At 55.7% G+C, this 17,332-nt stretch overlaps 1 protein-coding gene across 1 annotated transcript; it reads left to right on the top strand.

Moving 5' to 3' along the window:
- Window positions 1–252: 252 nt before the first annotated feature.
- On the top strand, window positions 253–16,714 carry LOC308049655 (excitatory amino acid transporter 5-like; the record flags this gene model as incomplete). The annotated part of the gene is made up of 11 exons (XM_080359416.1): window positions 253–466; window positions 3,334–3,413; window positions 5,654–5,866; window positions 6,594–6,636; window positions 7,807–8,029; window positions 10,585–10,684; window positions 10,892–11,125; window positions 12,801–12,995; window positions 14,300–14,434; window positions 16,378–16,477; window positions 16,577–16,714. Exons 1-11 carry the CDS (start codon window positions 290–292, stop codon window positions 16,712–16,714), a joined length of 1,638 nt encoding a protein of 545 aa, XP_080215542.1. The 5' UTR covers window positions 253–289.
- Between the last annotated feature and the right edge of the window lie 618 nt (window positions 16,715–17,332).

Below are 17,332 nucleotides of genomic sequence, written 5' to 3'. Positions count from 1 at the left end.
TCCCACTCTCAGCCCGCAGCGCGTGGCCCTGACCTGGGGCCGGGAGGGTTAACATGGGCGGGTTTGGCACCAGCACCAGTGGGATGCCAAGCCCAGATTAACCAGTTGAAGACGTCACTTTCCATTACGGGAAAGGCTCCCGAATAGCCCCGAAGCTCTGGGTCCCGGGATTAGCCGCCAGCGCACTGGGCTCCGGCGCAGAGCAGGGCGGGCCGGGAGCGGAGCCCGGGGCGATGCGCGGGGCAGGAGCTGCTGCCGGGGGCACCGCCTGGGCGGCTGAGGGGGCAGCATGTGGGAGCAGGTGCGCAGAGCTCTGCTGAGCTCGCTGTCCACGACCTCCCAGCGCGTCTGGAAGTGGAGTCGGGCTTTCTGGCAGAAAAATGGGCTCTTGATGCTGTCGATGCTGTCGGTTGCCACCGGCTGCCTCCTGGGGTTCCTGCTGCGGGCGCTGGAGCTGACAGAGCTGGTGAGTCTGGCTGGGATGGGGATGGGAGCGAGGGGGACGGGGCAGCTGGGGTGACCAGCCTGGGTGCTGCAAGATGTCAGTCATGGGGCACAGATGGACCCAAAAAGCAAAGGCTCCTGCTCAAGAAAATGAGCCCTCAGGGCAGGTTTCTCCCTCCTGCCTCCTTGCACTGGGACTGGGGACCCCTGGGACGGACCCTGTGGGGCTGCAGGAGCCTCCAGCTGGGACAGGGATGGGAACAGGGGAAGAGGATGCTTGGCTGCCCGACGCTCGGCAACGGGCTCCCCCAGCACAGCCACCCCTGGGGTCCGAGGCGGGGCTGATGGGCTCCTTGACTTCCACAGCTGCGTGGACACTCACCCAAAGCCCATTCCCAGTCGCTGGAGAAGGCTCAGGAAATAAGTACAGGGCTGGTGGAGAGCCTGGGGGCTTCCAGGGTCACATTCCTCCAAGGACCCTTGGAGAGAAAGGGATGGGAGAAAATGCACCTAAAATCCATGTTCGCTCAGCGCTTTCTAGGAGCATTGCACTGTAACATTCACCACGGTAAATTCCACGTGGCTTTAATGACATGGAGCACCTCGGCTGTGGCTCAGCCCCGACCTTCGGCCCGGGGGTGCTGCTTCGGGAGGGCTCGGCCGGTGCTGGAACATCCCCATGTCACCCACAAGGATTTAGCAAAGTCTTGTCATTCCAATTACGCCCTCCAGCATCACTCTCCGCAGCGGGGATGATCTGGTTACTCAACTGCAGAGGGTGTAATCCTACTGTGCCCGCGACAGCCCAGCAGCCTCCGCACCATCCCACCACGTACCGAGTTCATCCATCCTCTGCCCCATCCCGTCCTGCGCTGTCACCACAGCCCTGCATGTGGTCCCCAGCAGACACTTTTCCCCATTAGAGAATTTTGTCCCAAAATCCAGGCCAGAGATGCGGTGCTGGAGGAGCCCCTGGTCACCGCTTCCCCTCACGATGGGAAAGTGTCCCGAAGCGGAGAAACCTGCTGCCAAAGAGGTGCTGTTCCCAGCTGCTCCTGCTCCTTGCACCCAGCCGGACCCACCGCAGCTCCGCTCTGCCCCTGGGGACATCAGCCCGGTTTAGGCCACATGGGCGGGTCAGCACCGGCACTGCAGTGTGAACATCTATTTAAATAGTCCTTCAAAGCCTGGTGGTGTTGGTTACTTTGGAGAAACCAAAGGTACCTGCTTGGCTTGGGGCCACCTCAGATCCATCCCTGACACCTCTACAGTGGCCCAGCAAGAGACTGGGGGAGGAGAGAGGGAGAGAAGGTGGATGGATGGATGGAAGGTTGGATGGACAGATGGATGGAGGGTTGGATGGATGGAACTCAGCAGCCAGGAGGATGATGGATGGATGGAGGGATGGATGGATGGATGGAGAGTTGGATGGAGGGATGGATGGATGGATGGATGGATAGATGGAGGGATGGATGGATGGATGGATGGATGGATGGATGGATGGAGAGTTGTATGGAGGGATGGATGGAGGGATGGAGGGATGGATGGATGGATGGAGAGTTGGATGGAGGGATGGATGGATGGATGGATGGATGGATGGATAGATGGAGGGATGGATGGATGGATGGATGGATGGATGGATGGAGAGTTGGATGGAGGGATGGATGGAGGGATGGATGGATGGAGAGTTGGATGGATGGAACTCAGCAGCCAGGAGGATGATGGATGGATGGATGGATGGATGGATGGATGGATGGATGGCGGGATAGATGGAGGGATGGATGGAGGGATGGATGGAGGGATGAATGGATGGATGGATGGAGGGATGGATGGATGGAGGGTTGGATGGATGGAGGGAGGGATGGATGGAGGGACGGAGGGTTGGATGGAAGGTTGGATGGATGGATTGATGGATGGATAGAGGGTTGGATGGATGGAGGGGGGGATGGATGGAAGGATGGATGGAGGGATGGAGGGTTGGATGGAAGGATGGATGCATGGAGGGATGGAACTCAGCAGCCAGAAGGATGATGGATGGATGGATGGATGGATGGATGGATGGAGGGTTGGATGGACAGAGGGCTGGCTGGCTGGATGGATGGATGGATGGATGGAGGGATGGAGGTTTGGATGGAGGGTTGGATGGATGGATGGAGGGTTGGATGGAGGGTTGGATGGATGGATGGATGGATGGATGGAGGGTTGGATGGAGGATTGGATGGAGGGATGGATGCATGGAGGGATGTCTGGTGGACGCTGGGATACTGGCCAGGTGGCTGCTGGTCTACAGACCCCTCACTCTTCCCTGGGTCATGGCTGCGGGATCCAGGCTCTGGGGGTCTCCCCCACGTGCCCGTGTGAGGAGCGTAGGAGGTGCACAGATGCCATGGGGTTGAAAACTCCCTCGGTGCAGCGCGAGGCTGCACTACAGCTGGGCTGACACCTGGGCTCTGCCTGAGCTGGGCTTTGCTGTTCGCAGGGTATTTGGGGTATTTCCACCTCTTGCTGCCGGCACTGGGCTGCACCCCGCAGCTTTGGGGCACATTTTCATGTGCCGTCCAGCCTCTGCTCCCCAAAACAAGCGCGACGACATTCAGGAGGAGTCAGCGGTGGGGCTGTGGGGACCATTTCCTAGAGGACAATGGACCCAAGGGTGTTTTGGGGAGGGGATCAGCACCACACACCTCTCTCTGGGTTTCCCATGTAAACAGTGTTTGCCATCCCCGACCCAGACAAACAGTGTCCGAGTGTGGCAAGGAACCTGCTGGGAACCGAGCTCAGAGCTGGGTCTGCTCAAGGAAAAGCCAAATTCATCAGGTTTGAGCCCTTAAGCCATGATCGGTGTCCCCTCCCCAGCTCTCACTGACAACAGCTCTGCTCTCTGTGCAGGAGAAGCAGTATTTCTCCTTTCCTGGAGAGCTCCTCATGAGGATGTTGAAGATGCTGATCCTGCCCTTGATCACCTCCAGGTAAGACATCATCTTCTGCTTCTAAAGCACCATCTCTCACAGACTCACAGAACGTCAGGGGCTGAAGGGACCTGGAAATCATATCCAGTGCAATCCCCCCATGGAGCAGGAACACCCAGATGAGGTTACACAGGAAGGTGTCCAGGCGGGTTGGAACGTCTGCACAGAAGGAGACTCCACAACCCCCCTGGGCAGCCTGGGCCAGGCTCTGCCACCCTCACCCCAACAAGTTGCTTCTCATATTTAGGTGGAACCTCCTGTGTTCCAGTTTGTACCCATTGCCCCTTGTCCTGTCCCTGGTTGTCACCAGCAGAGCCTGGCTCCATCCTCCTGACACTGCCCCTTTCCATATTGATCCCCAGGAATGAGTCCCCCCTCAGTGTCCTCTTGTCCAGCTCCAGAGCCCCAGCTCCCTCAGCCTTTCCTCACACGGGAGATGCTCCACTCCCTGCAGCATCTTGGTGGCTGCGCTGGACTCTCTGCAGCAGTTCCCTGTCCTACTGGAGCTGAGGGGCCACAACTGGACACAAGATTCCAGGTGTGGTCTCCCCAGGGCAGAGTCGATCACATCTCCATCACATTGAGGAGATCACCCCAAAACCTCCTGGAGTGAGAATAACCCCGGCCCCAAGCATGTCCCCTGGCTTGGTGTCCCTCAAACCCCATCACTTCCCAGCAGGTCTCTGGGACAAATCCCCGCAGACTGGGCGGTCCCAGCCGCTGCCCCAGCCGGGGTTCCCTGCTCTTTGGGCCCCGACAGCGGGGGGTGCTGGGACCACCCATGGCAACGGGCAGCTGCTTAAACTCAGAGCAGATTTCCATATTTAGAGAGTTTTGAGAATGCTCCGGTAGAAACCACAAGTTTCCCTCAGTGTTGGGTCTGCGTTTGCAAATCCCACTTTTATCAGCCTGTCCAGATCTAGAAATAAGAAACAGAGCTGATAGAGTCACACTCAAGTCTAAGCAAGGTCTTGAAAAGCTTACATGGATTTACATATCCAGTTGGATTTACATGTTTCAAACAATAGCTGGCACATGCTCATTAGAAATACCCAATCAGCTCTGCTCTTTGTTTCCTTGAGGATGTGTCACTTCTCCATTGTTTTTGAGTCTGCTTGCTGTGCCATTTGCCTTTGGCTCATTTTGGGAGCTGTGTGGTCTGTCCTGGCCACTCTCAGCCTTTTCGGTATCAGCCCTTGCGGAGCTGTTTCCTTTTCCCCCGGTGTTCACGGCCCCTTCCCTGACGCGCTGCCTGTGTTTCCCTTGGCTCTCGAGCGCTCTCGGCCGTCCCTGCAGCCCCGTGACGCTGGGTTGTCCCCCAGGATGTTATTACTCTTTTCTTATTTCATTACTGAATGATGAAGCGGCACTTTCCCTGTATGTGCCACCCCAGAGGGGACTGGGCACGGTCCGGGGTGGGTTTGTCCAGTTGGGGCTCCCCAAGCCTCACACCGGAACGTGTCACCCACCTCCGTGGTGCTTCTGTGACCTCTCCCGAGCCCCCCGGGTCCGTCTGCTCTGGACACGGGGCTGCACATCACGGGAAGGACCCGGCCCTTGTGTGACTCAAGGGCGGCATTAACCTCCCAGCACCGCGTCCTGCCCGGGGCTCAGTGTGGGTCTGCCCGCACATGGGTCACGCTGCAGCCCCCAAACGCTCCCGTTTGTCCCCAGCGCCACCACCGCTGCCCGCTGTCCCCACTGCCACCACTCCCTGATGGTGCAGCCTGTAAAACCACCTCTATTTTTATTCCAGTTTCATTTAAAAGTAGCTTATGGGCTGCTACTTAGGCAAGCTTACCTGAATGTGAAATCTGAACGAGCAGCTTTCTCCTGGGGGCAGTGGGGTTCATCCCCACCAGGATTTTATAAACCTAATAGGCTTCTTGGCTTTCGCAGTGTCATGGAGCAGCACAGGGCATCGGAGATTTAAGAGAACAGCATCACACACACAACAGAGCAGTATTAGTTATTCACCATCAAAATACACTAAGAATACACTCATTATCCCTTGGAGAAAACAGAAAACATGGCCAGACCTCAAAAAGGGACTTGGCGAGGTGTCTCCTGCCCTTTGCAGCCCATCCTGGGCACGAGATGCTGTGGCCACAGGCACACGATGCGCCAGAGGTCGGCGTTGGTCAAAAAGCAATCATTGGAAACTTCTCCCCTCTTGGAGATTTTGCCCATGAGCTCCATCTTCTGCAGTTTTTGCTTCACCACGATCTTTCCTGCTGCAGCCTCATGTCCGGACTGGCCACCATGGACTCCAAGGCCTGCGGGAAGATGGGGGTGATCACCATCACCTACTACCTTTGGACAACCTTCATGGCGGTGACGGTCGGGATCATCCTCGTGGTCAGCATCCACCCCGGCGCGGCCGCACAGAAGGACAGCTACTCTGTGGGGAAAGTGGTGCTGAGCTCCGCCGACGCGCTGCTGGATTTAATCAGGTACGTCGCGGGATTTCAGGAGATGGGTTTGTGATGGTGTTTCACCGAGGTCTCCCACAAAGCACTGAGTTTGCAGGAGATGCTCAGATCTCAAGGGAAACGGCAGATCCATTGGCCATGCTGCCCAGGCACCGGCACCTCCGAGCCTGTGGGGTTCGTGTCTCCCCACGTGTGTCCCTCTGGCCACTCTGTCACCCCCGTTGTCCTCTCAGAGCCACCAGCAAAGAGGGATGTGGCAGCAGAGAACAGGACGATGTGAATCCCCTGCAAAACCCAGCGGTTCTCCCCTGCAGCCTCAGCCAGGCTGTGCCAAACCCTGCAGCTCCTTGTGCTTCGCAAGGTGAAACCCAGCAGGACCTGGCCCAGGACTGGATTAAAGCAGCAGACAAGGGTGAACTGGGGGTGCAGCAAACCCAGGGGCTGAGGGAGAATCGTTTGTAGAGGTATTTGGTCAATTGGACGAGGCTCTGAGCATCCTGCTCCAGCGCCACAGGCAGCGCAGGGCGGACACGGCAGTGCCCACCCGGCCCTGGCTTCCGTGAGCCCGGCTCAGGCGCGGCTCACAGTCCTGCTCTTCACTCACCTTCCAGCCTTCACCCCAGTTTGCACAGGACACCCAGCCCATGCTGCTGCAAGGGTGTCCCTGGCCCCGTGCCGGCCAAAGGGCTGTCCCGGTTGTTCCTGTGTTCTCACCACACGCTCTAACCCTGCACAATTGCTCTTACAGAAACATGTTTCCTTCCAATCTCATCGAAGCTTCGTTCCAGCAGGTGAGTTCACCCTGGTGCTCAGCTCCAGACGCGGCTGCTCCTCCCGTCTGGGGGCTCTTCCCACCCACTGTCCAGACACGAGCCCCTTCCCCTTCCCCTTCCCCTTCCCCTTCCCCTTTCCATTTCCCTTCCCCTTCCCCTTCCCCTTCCCCTTCCCCTTTCCCTTTTCCTTCCCCTTCCCCTTCCCCTTCCCCTTCCCCTTCCCCTTCCCCTTCCCCTTTCCCTTCCCCTTCCCCTTTTCCTTCCCCTTCCCCTTCCCCTTTCCCTTCCCCTTTTCCTTCCCCTTCCCCTTTCCCTTCCCCTTTCCCTTCCCCTTCCCCTTCCCCTTTTCCTTCCCCTTCCCCTTCCCCTTCCCCTTCCCCTTCCCCTTCCCCTTCCCCTTCCCCTTCCCCTTCCCCTTTTCCTTCCCCTTCCCCTTCCCCTTCCCCTTCCCCTTCCCCTTCCCCTTCCCCTTCCCCTTTTCCTTCCCCTTCCTCTTCCCCTTCCCCTTTCCCTTCCCCTTTCCCTTCCCCTTCCCCTTCCCCTCCCCTTTTCCCTTTCCCTTTCCTTTTCCCTTTCCTTTTCCCCTTTCCCTGCCCCCTTGGCTGCTCCTGCTCACCCCAGGGTGGGAGGGGGTGTGTGGGGCCACAGGCTCATGGGGACACCCCCACCTGTCCTCCCCGGGGCTCCTGTCCACCAGCAGCACAGCGTCTGTTCCCCCCCATGCCGCTCGTGTGCAGTGTCTGCTCTGTCCCGAGGGCTGGGGGCAGAGGCAGAGGAGGAGAAGCTGGGGTGGATGAAGGGGAGAGGCCGGGGGGGCTGGGGGGGTGGAGGCGAGATGGGAAACAAGCAAACTCATGGCACTAGGAAAGCACCTGCACAGCCCCCAGAGGAGAGGGATGGGTGCGAAGGGGCCTCTCCGTGGGGACCGCAGCCCTGAGCCAGCGCTGTGCCCGCAGGGACCAGTGTCACAAACGCCACGTCTGGCCCCAGGATGGTGCTGAGGCTGCAGGAGCACCCACAGCTCCCCGAGCCTGTTTCCAGCTTCATTTCACCAGCCTTTTACTGCCCAAAAACCAAACTCTGAACCTTCAGTGCCCGCTGGCCCGTGACGGCTTTGCCTCTGTGTTCAGAGCAAGATGGAGCCCATTGCCACAGGGCACTAACCTCACCACTCTGCTTTTGTTCCAGTACCGAACCGTTCTCGTCCCAGTGGTGAAGTCTCCCGGTTTTCAAAAAATCCCAGGGAAATCTCTCAGTTTCATTTACTTTGCACCGGACGATGAAAACCCTGAAATTCACCGGCCTGTGTTCCTCGAGCTGACCCCATCTCCTGAGATGACCTACAGGACCCTGCCCGGGACCAGCAACGAGATGAACGTCTTGGGAATCGTCATCTTCTCAGCAACTATAGGTACCTGCTCAGTAGGGAATGGGGCCCTGCGGGGCTGGTTCCAGCCCCGGGGAACGGCTGTAAACCCAGTGGGGATGCTCAGAGGGTGCTTTTAGCTCTACCTGCTCAGGGTCCCGGGCAACACGGAGCTTGTCCCAAAACCTCTGTCAGTGCCACCCATAGCGGAGGGAGCTCACAAAGCTGCTGGGCACTAAGAAGGCCGATTCCTCCTCCAATTTTCCATATGAACCTTCACAGTGCAAATACGGGTCCTGAGGGTTTTCAAATCATCACATAAGCTGGAAGGCCCTTTCTATGAATTCTGCTGATGTGACAGCTGCGCAAACGTATGGAATGTGTAATAGGTTGTTCTGAAGAAGGTGAGAAGATCCTGCATTGGAACAGCTCGCAATCCCACATGGACAAGGTGCTCGGCAGAAGTTTAAGGAAGGGAGGACCAGAGGTCGGATAGAGAGAATATACAAGGGATAGACAGTGAGGAAGAAGGTTTAAAGGGGAGAAAGTCATGGGAAGGAGGAACTTGTAGCTGACTCAAAGGGCAAGAAAGACAGAAGGACACGGGGTGCACAGCTGAGTGAGAAAGGAAGGAATCAGCAGGGAAAGAGTAGGAGGCGATGAGCTGAGCATGGGGCGGGATTACGTGCAGATTAAGAGGTGAGGGCAAGGAGCTTGAATTTAGTGTATAAGGAACCAAAAAGCCTATTAGAGGATCCGAGGGATGGAGGCAGCACCGAGCACACCGGGAAAGGCCACGACACAGCGAGAGCCTGGAGGAGACGGGCACAGGGAGCCCGGGCTGGACAGACTCACATAAAGATCCTTACAGACAAACAGACGCCGAAGGCTGAGTCCTCCACGGTGACCAACCCCACGGACACAGGGAACCTGCTGGGCTCCTGCCCGCGGGACACGCGCTGCCCTCCGGCCCCACGAGCCCAGAGAAGCGGCTTTTCTCTCCTGAGATTAACAGGCGCCCCGGCCGCGTGGGAGCGGGATCAGCGCCCGGCGGGACACGCGGGGCCGCCCAGCGAGGCCACCGCCCGCGCTCCCCGGGGTGCGCACGGGGTGGATCAGAGCAGAGCATCACCCGCACCGGGCAGCTGGGAAAGTCCAGACACCCACGGGAAGCTTTGCCTGCCAGGAGAGGTGGAATAACGGGGTGTGCCTGGCAGAAGCCGGAGAGGGCCGGGGCCGGGCGGGCAGCGCAGCCCCGTGCCGCGGAGCGGGAGCAGCTCCTCCGCAGCGAGGGGGGAGCCTGCGGAGCCTGGTTATCTCAGCAAAAGGTTTTGTGTCCAACACCAAAACCAGACAGTGTGTGGGACTGAGACCAAGGTGTCCAGGCAGCACCCGCTGGCTGCCCAGGGAGCTTTGCTGTGACCCCACGGAGCTGCCACGGCTGCGCCATCTCCTCACCGACACCACACACCTCCAGCCCTGCCCACTGCTCTGAGATGCAGAAAAGGGCAGAGACTTCAAGTGACTTGGAGTAAACACCATTTTTACAAGGCAATCTTCTACAAATCAGCTGTCTGTAGCACCAGAAGAGAACTGGATTTCTTTTGAACCGGCTCTTATGGCCACCAAATCCTGGATGAACCTCCACAGAGCTCAGATTTAAATACACCAAGTCCTGTCTCATTTCTGAAAGCCCTGGCAAAGGTGACCTTATCTCATCTGTCTTCTGAGGAAGCCAAGAGGCCCAGCCCTGCCCGGGGTGTCAGGAACCCCAGCCCTGGAGACTGAAGAGCGATGGGAGGAACAAGACAAGATCCTGACCATATTTTTCTTATCCAAGCCAAAGCAGACACTTGTACAGAGCTCCAGAAGTAACTTTAGCTGATGGCACCACACAGAAAGCACACGCACCAGGCTGAAAACTAGATGGGAAAATACTCAGACTCATTTTTCTTGTTCTCAATGGGCACCTTCTGATCTCTGAACTGCCTGAAAGGAGCTTGGAGCCAGGGGGGTCGGGCTCTGCTCCCCAGGAACAAGCGCCAGGAGCAGAGGAAACGGCCTCAAGTTGCGCCAGGGGAGGTTGAGGTTGGATCTGGGAACAATTTCTTCCCCAAAGGGCTGTAGGGCATTGGAACAGGCTGCCCAGGGCAGTGCTGGAGTCACCAGCCCTGGAGGGCTGGACAGACGGACATGAGTTTCTCAGGACATGGGGCAGTGCTGGAACTGGCAGCTGTGGGTTAATGGTTGGACTTGCTGACCTCAAAGGTCTCTTCCAACCTAAACAATTCTATGATCACACCCTCAGCCATATATAACTCCACTGAGTTTATCAGTTATCTGTGCAAGAAACAGTCCAAATCCCAGATTTTGGTTTGGTGGTTTTTTTTGAGAAAAGGTCAGATGCTCGTGTTCGCTTGGAGCAGAGAAGTAAGTACCATGACCTGTAAGAGCACCTGGGAATCTGCACTAAGCCTGACCTGCTGTGAGTTTGCCCCGTGAAGCCCATCCTGTGGCCACCAGAGCCTCCAGGCCCTCGGCCCGAGACGCGATGCTCCCGCGGCACCATCAGTGACACAAACCCCTGTGCTTGGTTGCAGGACTTCTCCTGGGAAAAATGGGCGAGCGAGGAGCCCCGCTGGTTAACGTGTGCCAGTGCCTCAACGAAGCCGTGATGAAAATCGTCTCCATGGCAGTTTGGTAAACCTGTTTGTGATTGATTCAGTTACTTTCTTACCTGCTATCTAATGGTAAAGCCGGCCATATGTCTACAATCTCTGTGGGGAGCACTGGATTTATTTTCATATGACTGTACCTTGTGGTACCAAATACTGTAGTGACTGTCGTGTAGTGCACTGGTGGCTCCTGTATCCTCATAAACGATGATTTTATGCTTACTCTTTGCAGGTACTTCCCCTTCGGCATTGTCTTCCTCATCGCTGGGAAGATCCTGGAGATGGAAGATCCATCGGTGATAGGGCAGAAGTTGGGACTTTACGCCATCACAGTGGTGTCAGGGCTTGTCATCCATGGACTCATCCTCTTGCCGCTGCTTTTTGTGCTCATCACCAGGAAAAACCCCTATGCTTTCATCCAGGGGATACTGCAAGCCTTGCTCATCGCCTTGGCTACGTCTTCCAGGTACGAACACACGGCTGAAACACCTGATACCGCTAAGGTGGCACCGGGTTTGGTTGTGGGAGACACGGCTGTGTCCGCCAGCCGAGCTGTGGGAGAACACGGATCATGCAGACAATGACAAATTCTGCCCCGGCACCATGTGAAATGAGATCCCTTCTGGTTTTAGCAGTTGGTGGGAGGCTCGGCCCTGCCCTGGTCCTCAGCAGAACAGCCCCAGTGCATCTTCAGCTCATGTTCCTCGTCCGCTCCCGCTCTCCTGCGGTTTTTGGAGAGCAAGGCAGAAATGTGTGCACCTGTGTGTGCTGCTTTTCACGGCTGCAGTCCGTTTCCTTTCAGGGAATTCAAAATGGTACCGTTGTAGGTGCCTTATAAAGCAGAGTGGGGTTACGATCCTGGGTTTTAATTGACAACATCAGGAGCTCTTCTGAACACTTCACCGGAAAGCTTAAATCAACTCCTGGGCACCCCAAGCTCCTCCAAAGAAAATTGTTGCCTACTTTAATAAGATTTTATAATTTTACGTTATTTTTATCTCTTTTATTTTCATTGAAAAATATTATTTATGAAATCGAAGGAACTTTTCATTAGAAACCACCATCCTTTCCAGAGGACACACAATTTAAAACATTTTCTTAGAAAACAACTGACTGGGGAAAGGGTTTTTCTGGCCTCGCTAATGTTGCTCCTTCACATAATCCAAATGAAACCCTCCAGGACGGTGCCCGGCGCTGCAGGTCTCTCTGCCGCTCTCGGCTGCCCGAGCTGCTCAACCTGTGTCTCCAGCTCTGTCTCCATCCCAGAGCCACCCGGAGCTGCTCCCTGGGGCACTGAGACCGTCCCGCTGCTCGTGCTGGGGCCAGCGCAGCCCGTCCTCACCGGGTCTGCTCAGAACAGCCGCCCCCGCACCGAGGGACACAGGGAACGGCAGCAGATGTGCCAGGGGGGTCAGTGGGACATGAGGAAAAGGTTCTTCCCCAGAGGTGCTGGACACTGAACAGGCTCCCAGGGAGGTGTCACGGCCCAACCTGACAGTGTTCAACAAGAGACTGGACACCGTCCTCAGACACACGGGGTGACCTGTGGGGTGTCCTGTGCAGGGACAGCAGTTGGAACCAATGATCCTGTGGGTCCTTCCAGCTCAGGACATTGTGTTGTTCTACAAGAGTCTATCACAATCCCATCGGCCTCTTTTCCATGCTTGTTTCCTTTCTTCCACTCCATCTTCTTCCCCCATGTCCTCATCCCAGCTCCTGTTGTGCCAGAAACAGGAGAGAAATCTCAGGGGTGCAAGAGCCGGGGCAGCCGCTCCCCGTACGAGCAGCGCAGACGGACCAGGCACGCGGGTTGGGGCAGGCGCTGCCCTGCAATGATGCTCGAGGTGCTGCAGCATTAACCCGGGGACGGGATGTACAACGAACTGTAACTGGCGCTCAGCACCGCTCATACAGCGCTGCCTGTGGCCACCGAAACTCCCTTCTCACATTTTGACTACTTAGCTAATTGTGTATATTCCCCAGGTAGCATAAAATGAAGAAACTTCAATTGCTGAAGCAATTTGTATAATATTGCCGCTGTATTTACCCTCAGGAGGACTTGTATTTCTGTACCTTTCTGTTGATTCCTATTTATAAAGCTCAAGGTAAAGGACAGTTACTGCTCCTTTCTTGTTCTGCAGCTCAGCGACCTTGCCCATCACGCTCAAGTGTCTCCTGGAGAACAACGGCATCGACCGGCGCGTGGCGCGATTCGTCCTCCCCGTGGGCGCCACCATCAACATGGACGGCACCGCGCTGTACGAGGCGGTCGCTGCAATCTTTATTGCCCAGGTCAATGAATTTGAACTGGATTTGGGACAAATTATAACCATAAGGTACATGTGTCTTCGCAGCAGCTGAATTGTTTATCTGTATTAATATTTATAGACGTTATAACAATCTCTCACACCTTTCCCATCTTGCTATCAGAGTGAATTTTGCTGGCAAGCTGAGCACAGGGAGAGCTGCCGCATGTCACAGCCCCTGCCCCATGCGCAGGGACGGTTTGGGCTCTGCCCCCAGAATGTGCTGCAGAATCAAAGACTTTGCCCATGGGTAAAAGCCAGAGTGTGAACCAAGAGCACGGCCAGAGCAGGTCAACACCTGCACTGCAGATGCATCACAGAATCCCAGCATGTCAGGGGTTGAAGGGCCCTGGAAAGCTCATCCAGTGCAATCCCCCCATGGAGCAGGAACACCCAGATGAGGTTACACAGGAAGGTGTCCAGGCGGGTTGGAATGTCTGCACAGAAGGAGACTCCACAACCCCCCTGGGCAGCCTGGGCCAGGCTCTGACACCCTCACCCCAACAAGTTTCTTCTCAAATTTACATGGAACCATTTGTGTTCCAGTTTGCACCCATTGCCCCTTGTCCTGTCCCTGGTTGTCACCAGCAGAGCCTGGCTCCATCCTCCTGACACTGCCCCTTTCCATCTTGATCCCCAGCAATGAGTCCCCCCTCAGTGTCCTCTTGTCCAGCTCCAGAGCCCCAGCTCCCTCAGCCTTTCCTCACACGGGAGATGCTCCACTCCCTGCAGCATCTTGGTGGCTGCGCTGGACTCTCTCCAGCAGTTTCCTGTCCTGCTGGAACTGAGGGGCCACAACTGGACACAAGATTCCAGGTGTGGTCTCCCCAGGGCAGAGCAGAGGGGCAGGAGAACCTCTCTGACCTACTGACCACCCCCTTCTAACCCACCCCAGGTACCATTGGCTTCCTGGCCACAAGGGCCCAGTGCTGGCTCATGCTCACCCTGCTGTCCCCAGGACCCCCAGCTCCCTTTCCCCTACGCTGCTCTCTATTATTATTATGGTAGTGGAGAAGGGTTTGTGCAGGTATAATTTACTTCCGTTTGGGAACAGATTATCCTCATTTTATAAGCAGGGAAATGAAGCACCTATCTAGACAAAAATAAGTATGGATGCAAATATTTAGTGATTTTATGCACTGGAAGGCAGAGGCTGTTGAAGCCAAGAGCACCTGCTGCAAGCGCTCAGCTCTGATGAGCACGGGGAGTGGGAAGGTGGAGGAACCCAGATCCAATCCTTCTGTACAGAAATAACTCACTTTGTCACACAAACATGCTTGTTTGTAAAAAACGAGCAAACAAGCAATAGTTGTACAGCTGCCTTCTCTTTGCAGCATAACAGCAACAGCAGCGAGCATCGGGGCGGCCGGGATCCCCCAGTCCGGGCTGGTGACCATGGTCATCGTGCTGACTTCTGTGGGGCTGCCGACCGACGACATCACGCTGATCATCGCCGTGGACTGGGCTCTGTGAGTATTGCCCGGATGCAGCACTGCGGGTGGGTGCCGGGTGCCAGTCCCTGGTGGTGTATTTGAAGCAGCTCTCACGGAGACACATGGAGATTGAGGCACCACAGGACAAGGCCAGGAGCCAAGCATGAGATTCTTCATTTTCCCATTATTTGCACAAATCGCCCCGATAACTATAAGCAAAGAGTCTTCTAAAGGAGCGCTTTACTTGAGGCCTTTCTGTTCCGAGGTGGCCGTCACGTCTGGGAGGAGGGGACGTGGTGCCGGCGCTCGGCCGCTCTCACATACCATCCTCAGTCTGAAATACCAGCTTGTCCTGAGCTTTTCTCTGAACCCTTATCTAATTGCACAACACATCTTTGTGGGAGGTCTCAAACACGTTTCACAATCTATCTGCCTGAAACACATCTACATTTATACTTTTAAGAGACCAAAAGGATGCTCCTCCCTGCAGCGAGAGGCGAGGAGCAGCGCGGGTGCGCAGCCGCGTCCCCGGGAAGCGCTGCTGTGCAAGGCGGCCGGTTAACCTGCTCCCCAGAAACAGGTCAGGTTCTGGTCCTCCCCGAGCTGCCCCGCTGAACAAAGCGGGACGGGCAGCACAGGAGCCAAAGCAAAGTGCTGGGTGGTGCATTATTTGTTTGTGGAATATTATCCCTGGAAGAGGAACAAAGTCGGTAAGGCAGGGTGAAGGGTGTTTGGCTTCATGCAAGGAGAAAGGAAAATTAGCCAGAAAGATGCTAATGATGACACGAGAGGGAAAAAGGGGTGGGAAGATGCAATTGTTTAGGAGAAAAGCGAGAAAAAAACACCCACAACACACACACAAACACAACAAACACCACCCCAAAAACCCCCACAAACAAACAAAAAACCCCACTGGTAATTATTTACAATATGTGCTCACCAGTCTGCTGTTGCTGTTTCTGAAACATGGGAACACGGGCACGTTCACAATTAAAAAGCAGGAGAAACAGATGTCACACCAACACAGTGACAAGGTGAGGATGAGTTGGTTGCACAGCAAACCGGAGCAGAAAATGAGTCAGTTCTTGAACAGATGTAGCAAAAACCCTCTTGCATTTAATAAGCAAGTTCACTCTCAAACCCATATGTCACAGAACTAAACCATCCCAGAGTTTCTAAATGTAAGGATGACATTTCCCAAGGACCGTATCCAACGTGGGGAGTCTGTCTGTCTGCCACAACACCCTTCATCTCGATTGGATCTGACTGATCTTGAGAAGAAAACTGCTGCTCGGTTGCATTGTCACACACAGAAGTCAAACACGCAGTTTGTTAAATGTGCCATTTTAAAATGCTAAGAGAAAAATGAAGCAAATGAGCAAGGTGACAAACCACACAGAGTAGGTGTTGACATCTATAGAATTAATGCACGCGTTGCTGGTTTGTACCTCCCGGTCTCCCCGGACAGAGAGGGAACAGCACCGAGTGCCCCGGCTGCTCTTCTCTTTCACAAAAAACAGAGTTTAACTTTTCTAAGATGAGAACACAACGTGGGTTCGGTCTCGGGGCATCCCGGGCACCAGCATCGCCACAGCACAGCGGCCACTCTGGTGCGAGAGCTGCTCGGGAAATGAGAGCCGCTCCGCTGGGCACGTGAGATCCGCTCCCCAGGAGGAGGTTTGTGACTCGCTGAGCCCACACGGAGCTAAAATGATGATGATGCCTCAGTCTGGGGAGGAGCGTGGGCAGGGCCGTGCACTAAAAAGAGCCACGATGAGGCAAAAGCCCTTCGAGGGCTCCCAGACCTCAGCTGTCCCATTTTCCCGCTGTCCTCATAAGACCAATATTGCACTTGTCTCAACTTCCCGCTAGCAAAACCAGGGACAGACACGAGGGGCGGCGGCCAGCACCTTTCCGAGCCCTACAAGGCGCGTGGACTGTGGCCACCAACCGCATCCTCACGGTTCTTTCTCATCCAGGGATCGGTTTCGAACCATGACCAATGTCCTCGGTGACGCTCTGGCTGCCGGCATCATCGCACACGTCTGCGAGAAAGACTTCGCCCCCAAGCCCCCCACGGTAGGTGAAGCGTGTCTGGGACAGCAGGGGACGCAGGACACGGCGCACGGACACGTGTGCTCGCCTCAGAAATCACAGTTGTGCTGCTTCTTTTTGCAGCAAGACCCTGCAAGCAACACGGAGAAGTTTCCTCCTGTAGAGGCCTCACACCTGCACCCCAAAGACCACGTCATTGAGATGATCGAAGAAACGTTGTTGGATCAGACGGGGGTTCATTACAACATCTGTCAGGTGTAGTTCACAGCGTTCCTGCTCCCGGGAGCGGGGTCCTGGTGCTAAACACTGACATGCTGAATGTCACACGTGGATGCTCTGCGGGATCAAGGCCTTACCTGGCACACACGGTGGGAGAATCCTCTCGGTCCTTTGAGGACGTGGGATTGCGGCTCCGGGACACGGCCGGACCGACGCCCCGGCCGCAGCAGCCGCCGGCGTCGCGGGGTTTTCCATCTCGCTGCTTTTCAAGCCCGGCTCTTTTGGAAGCTTAGAGGCTGCTAGAAAACTGGAACCGTACCAGACGAGAAAGCAAGAAATATCAGACAAAAATCGGACACCTTAGGTCGGCTGCCCTTACCTGCTGGCCAGGCTGCACTTGATAAGGTTTTATTTTCTTTATTATAGAGATATTTTTTTTTTTTAATTACTAGGTTCTCATCTAAAAGCTCAGATTAAGTGAATTTTTGTCCATAGCTCAAAACCCAGGTTGGACATAACCGGATTTTCCAGCCATCCCCCCCGCGCTGCCCGCGAGGCTGATGTGGACGGGGCCGCAGGGACCAGCTGCACACGGGCTCCACTCCAACCGACTGACCAGGCCAAGTCGCAACTGCATTGATTTTCCCAGCTGAGGATCAG

Source organism: Nesoenas mayeri (genome assembly GCF_963082525.1).
Source record: "Nesoenas mayeri genome assembly, chromosome: 25".
Taxonomy (NCBI): domain Eukaryota; kingdom Metazoa; phylum Chordata; class Aves; order Columbiformes; family Columbidae; genus Nesoenas; species Nesoenas mayeri.
Note: the sequence above shows the minus strand (reverse complement) of the source record. Positions and strands in the feature narration are given on the sequence as shown.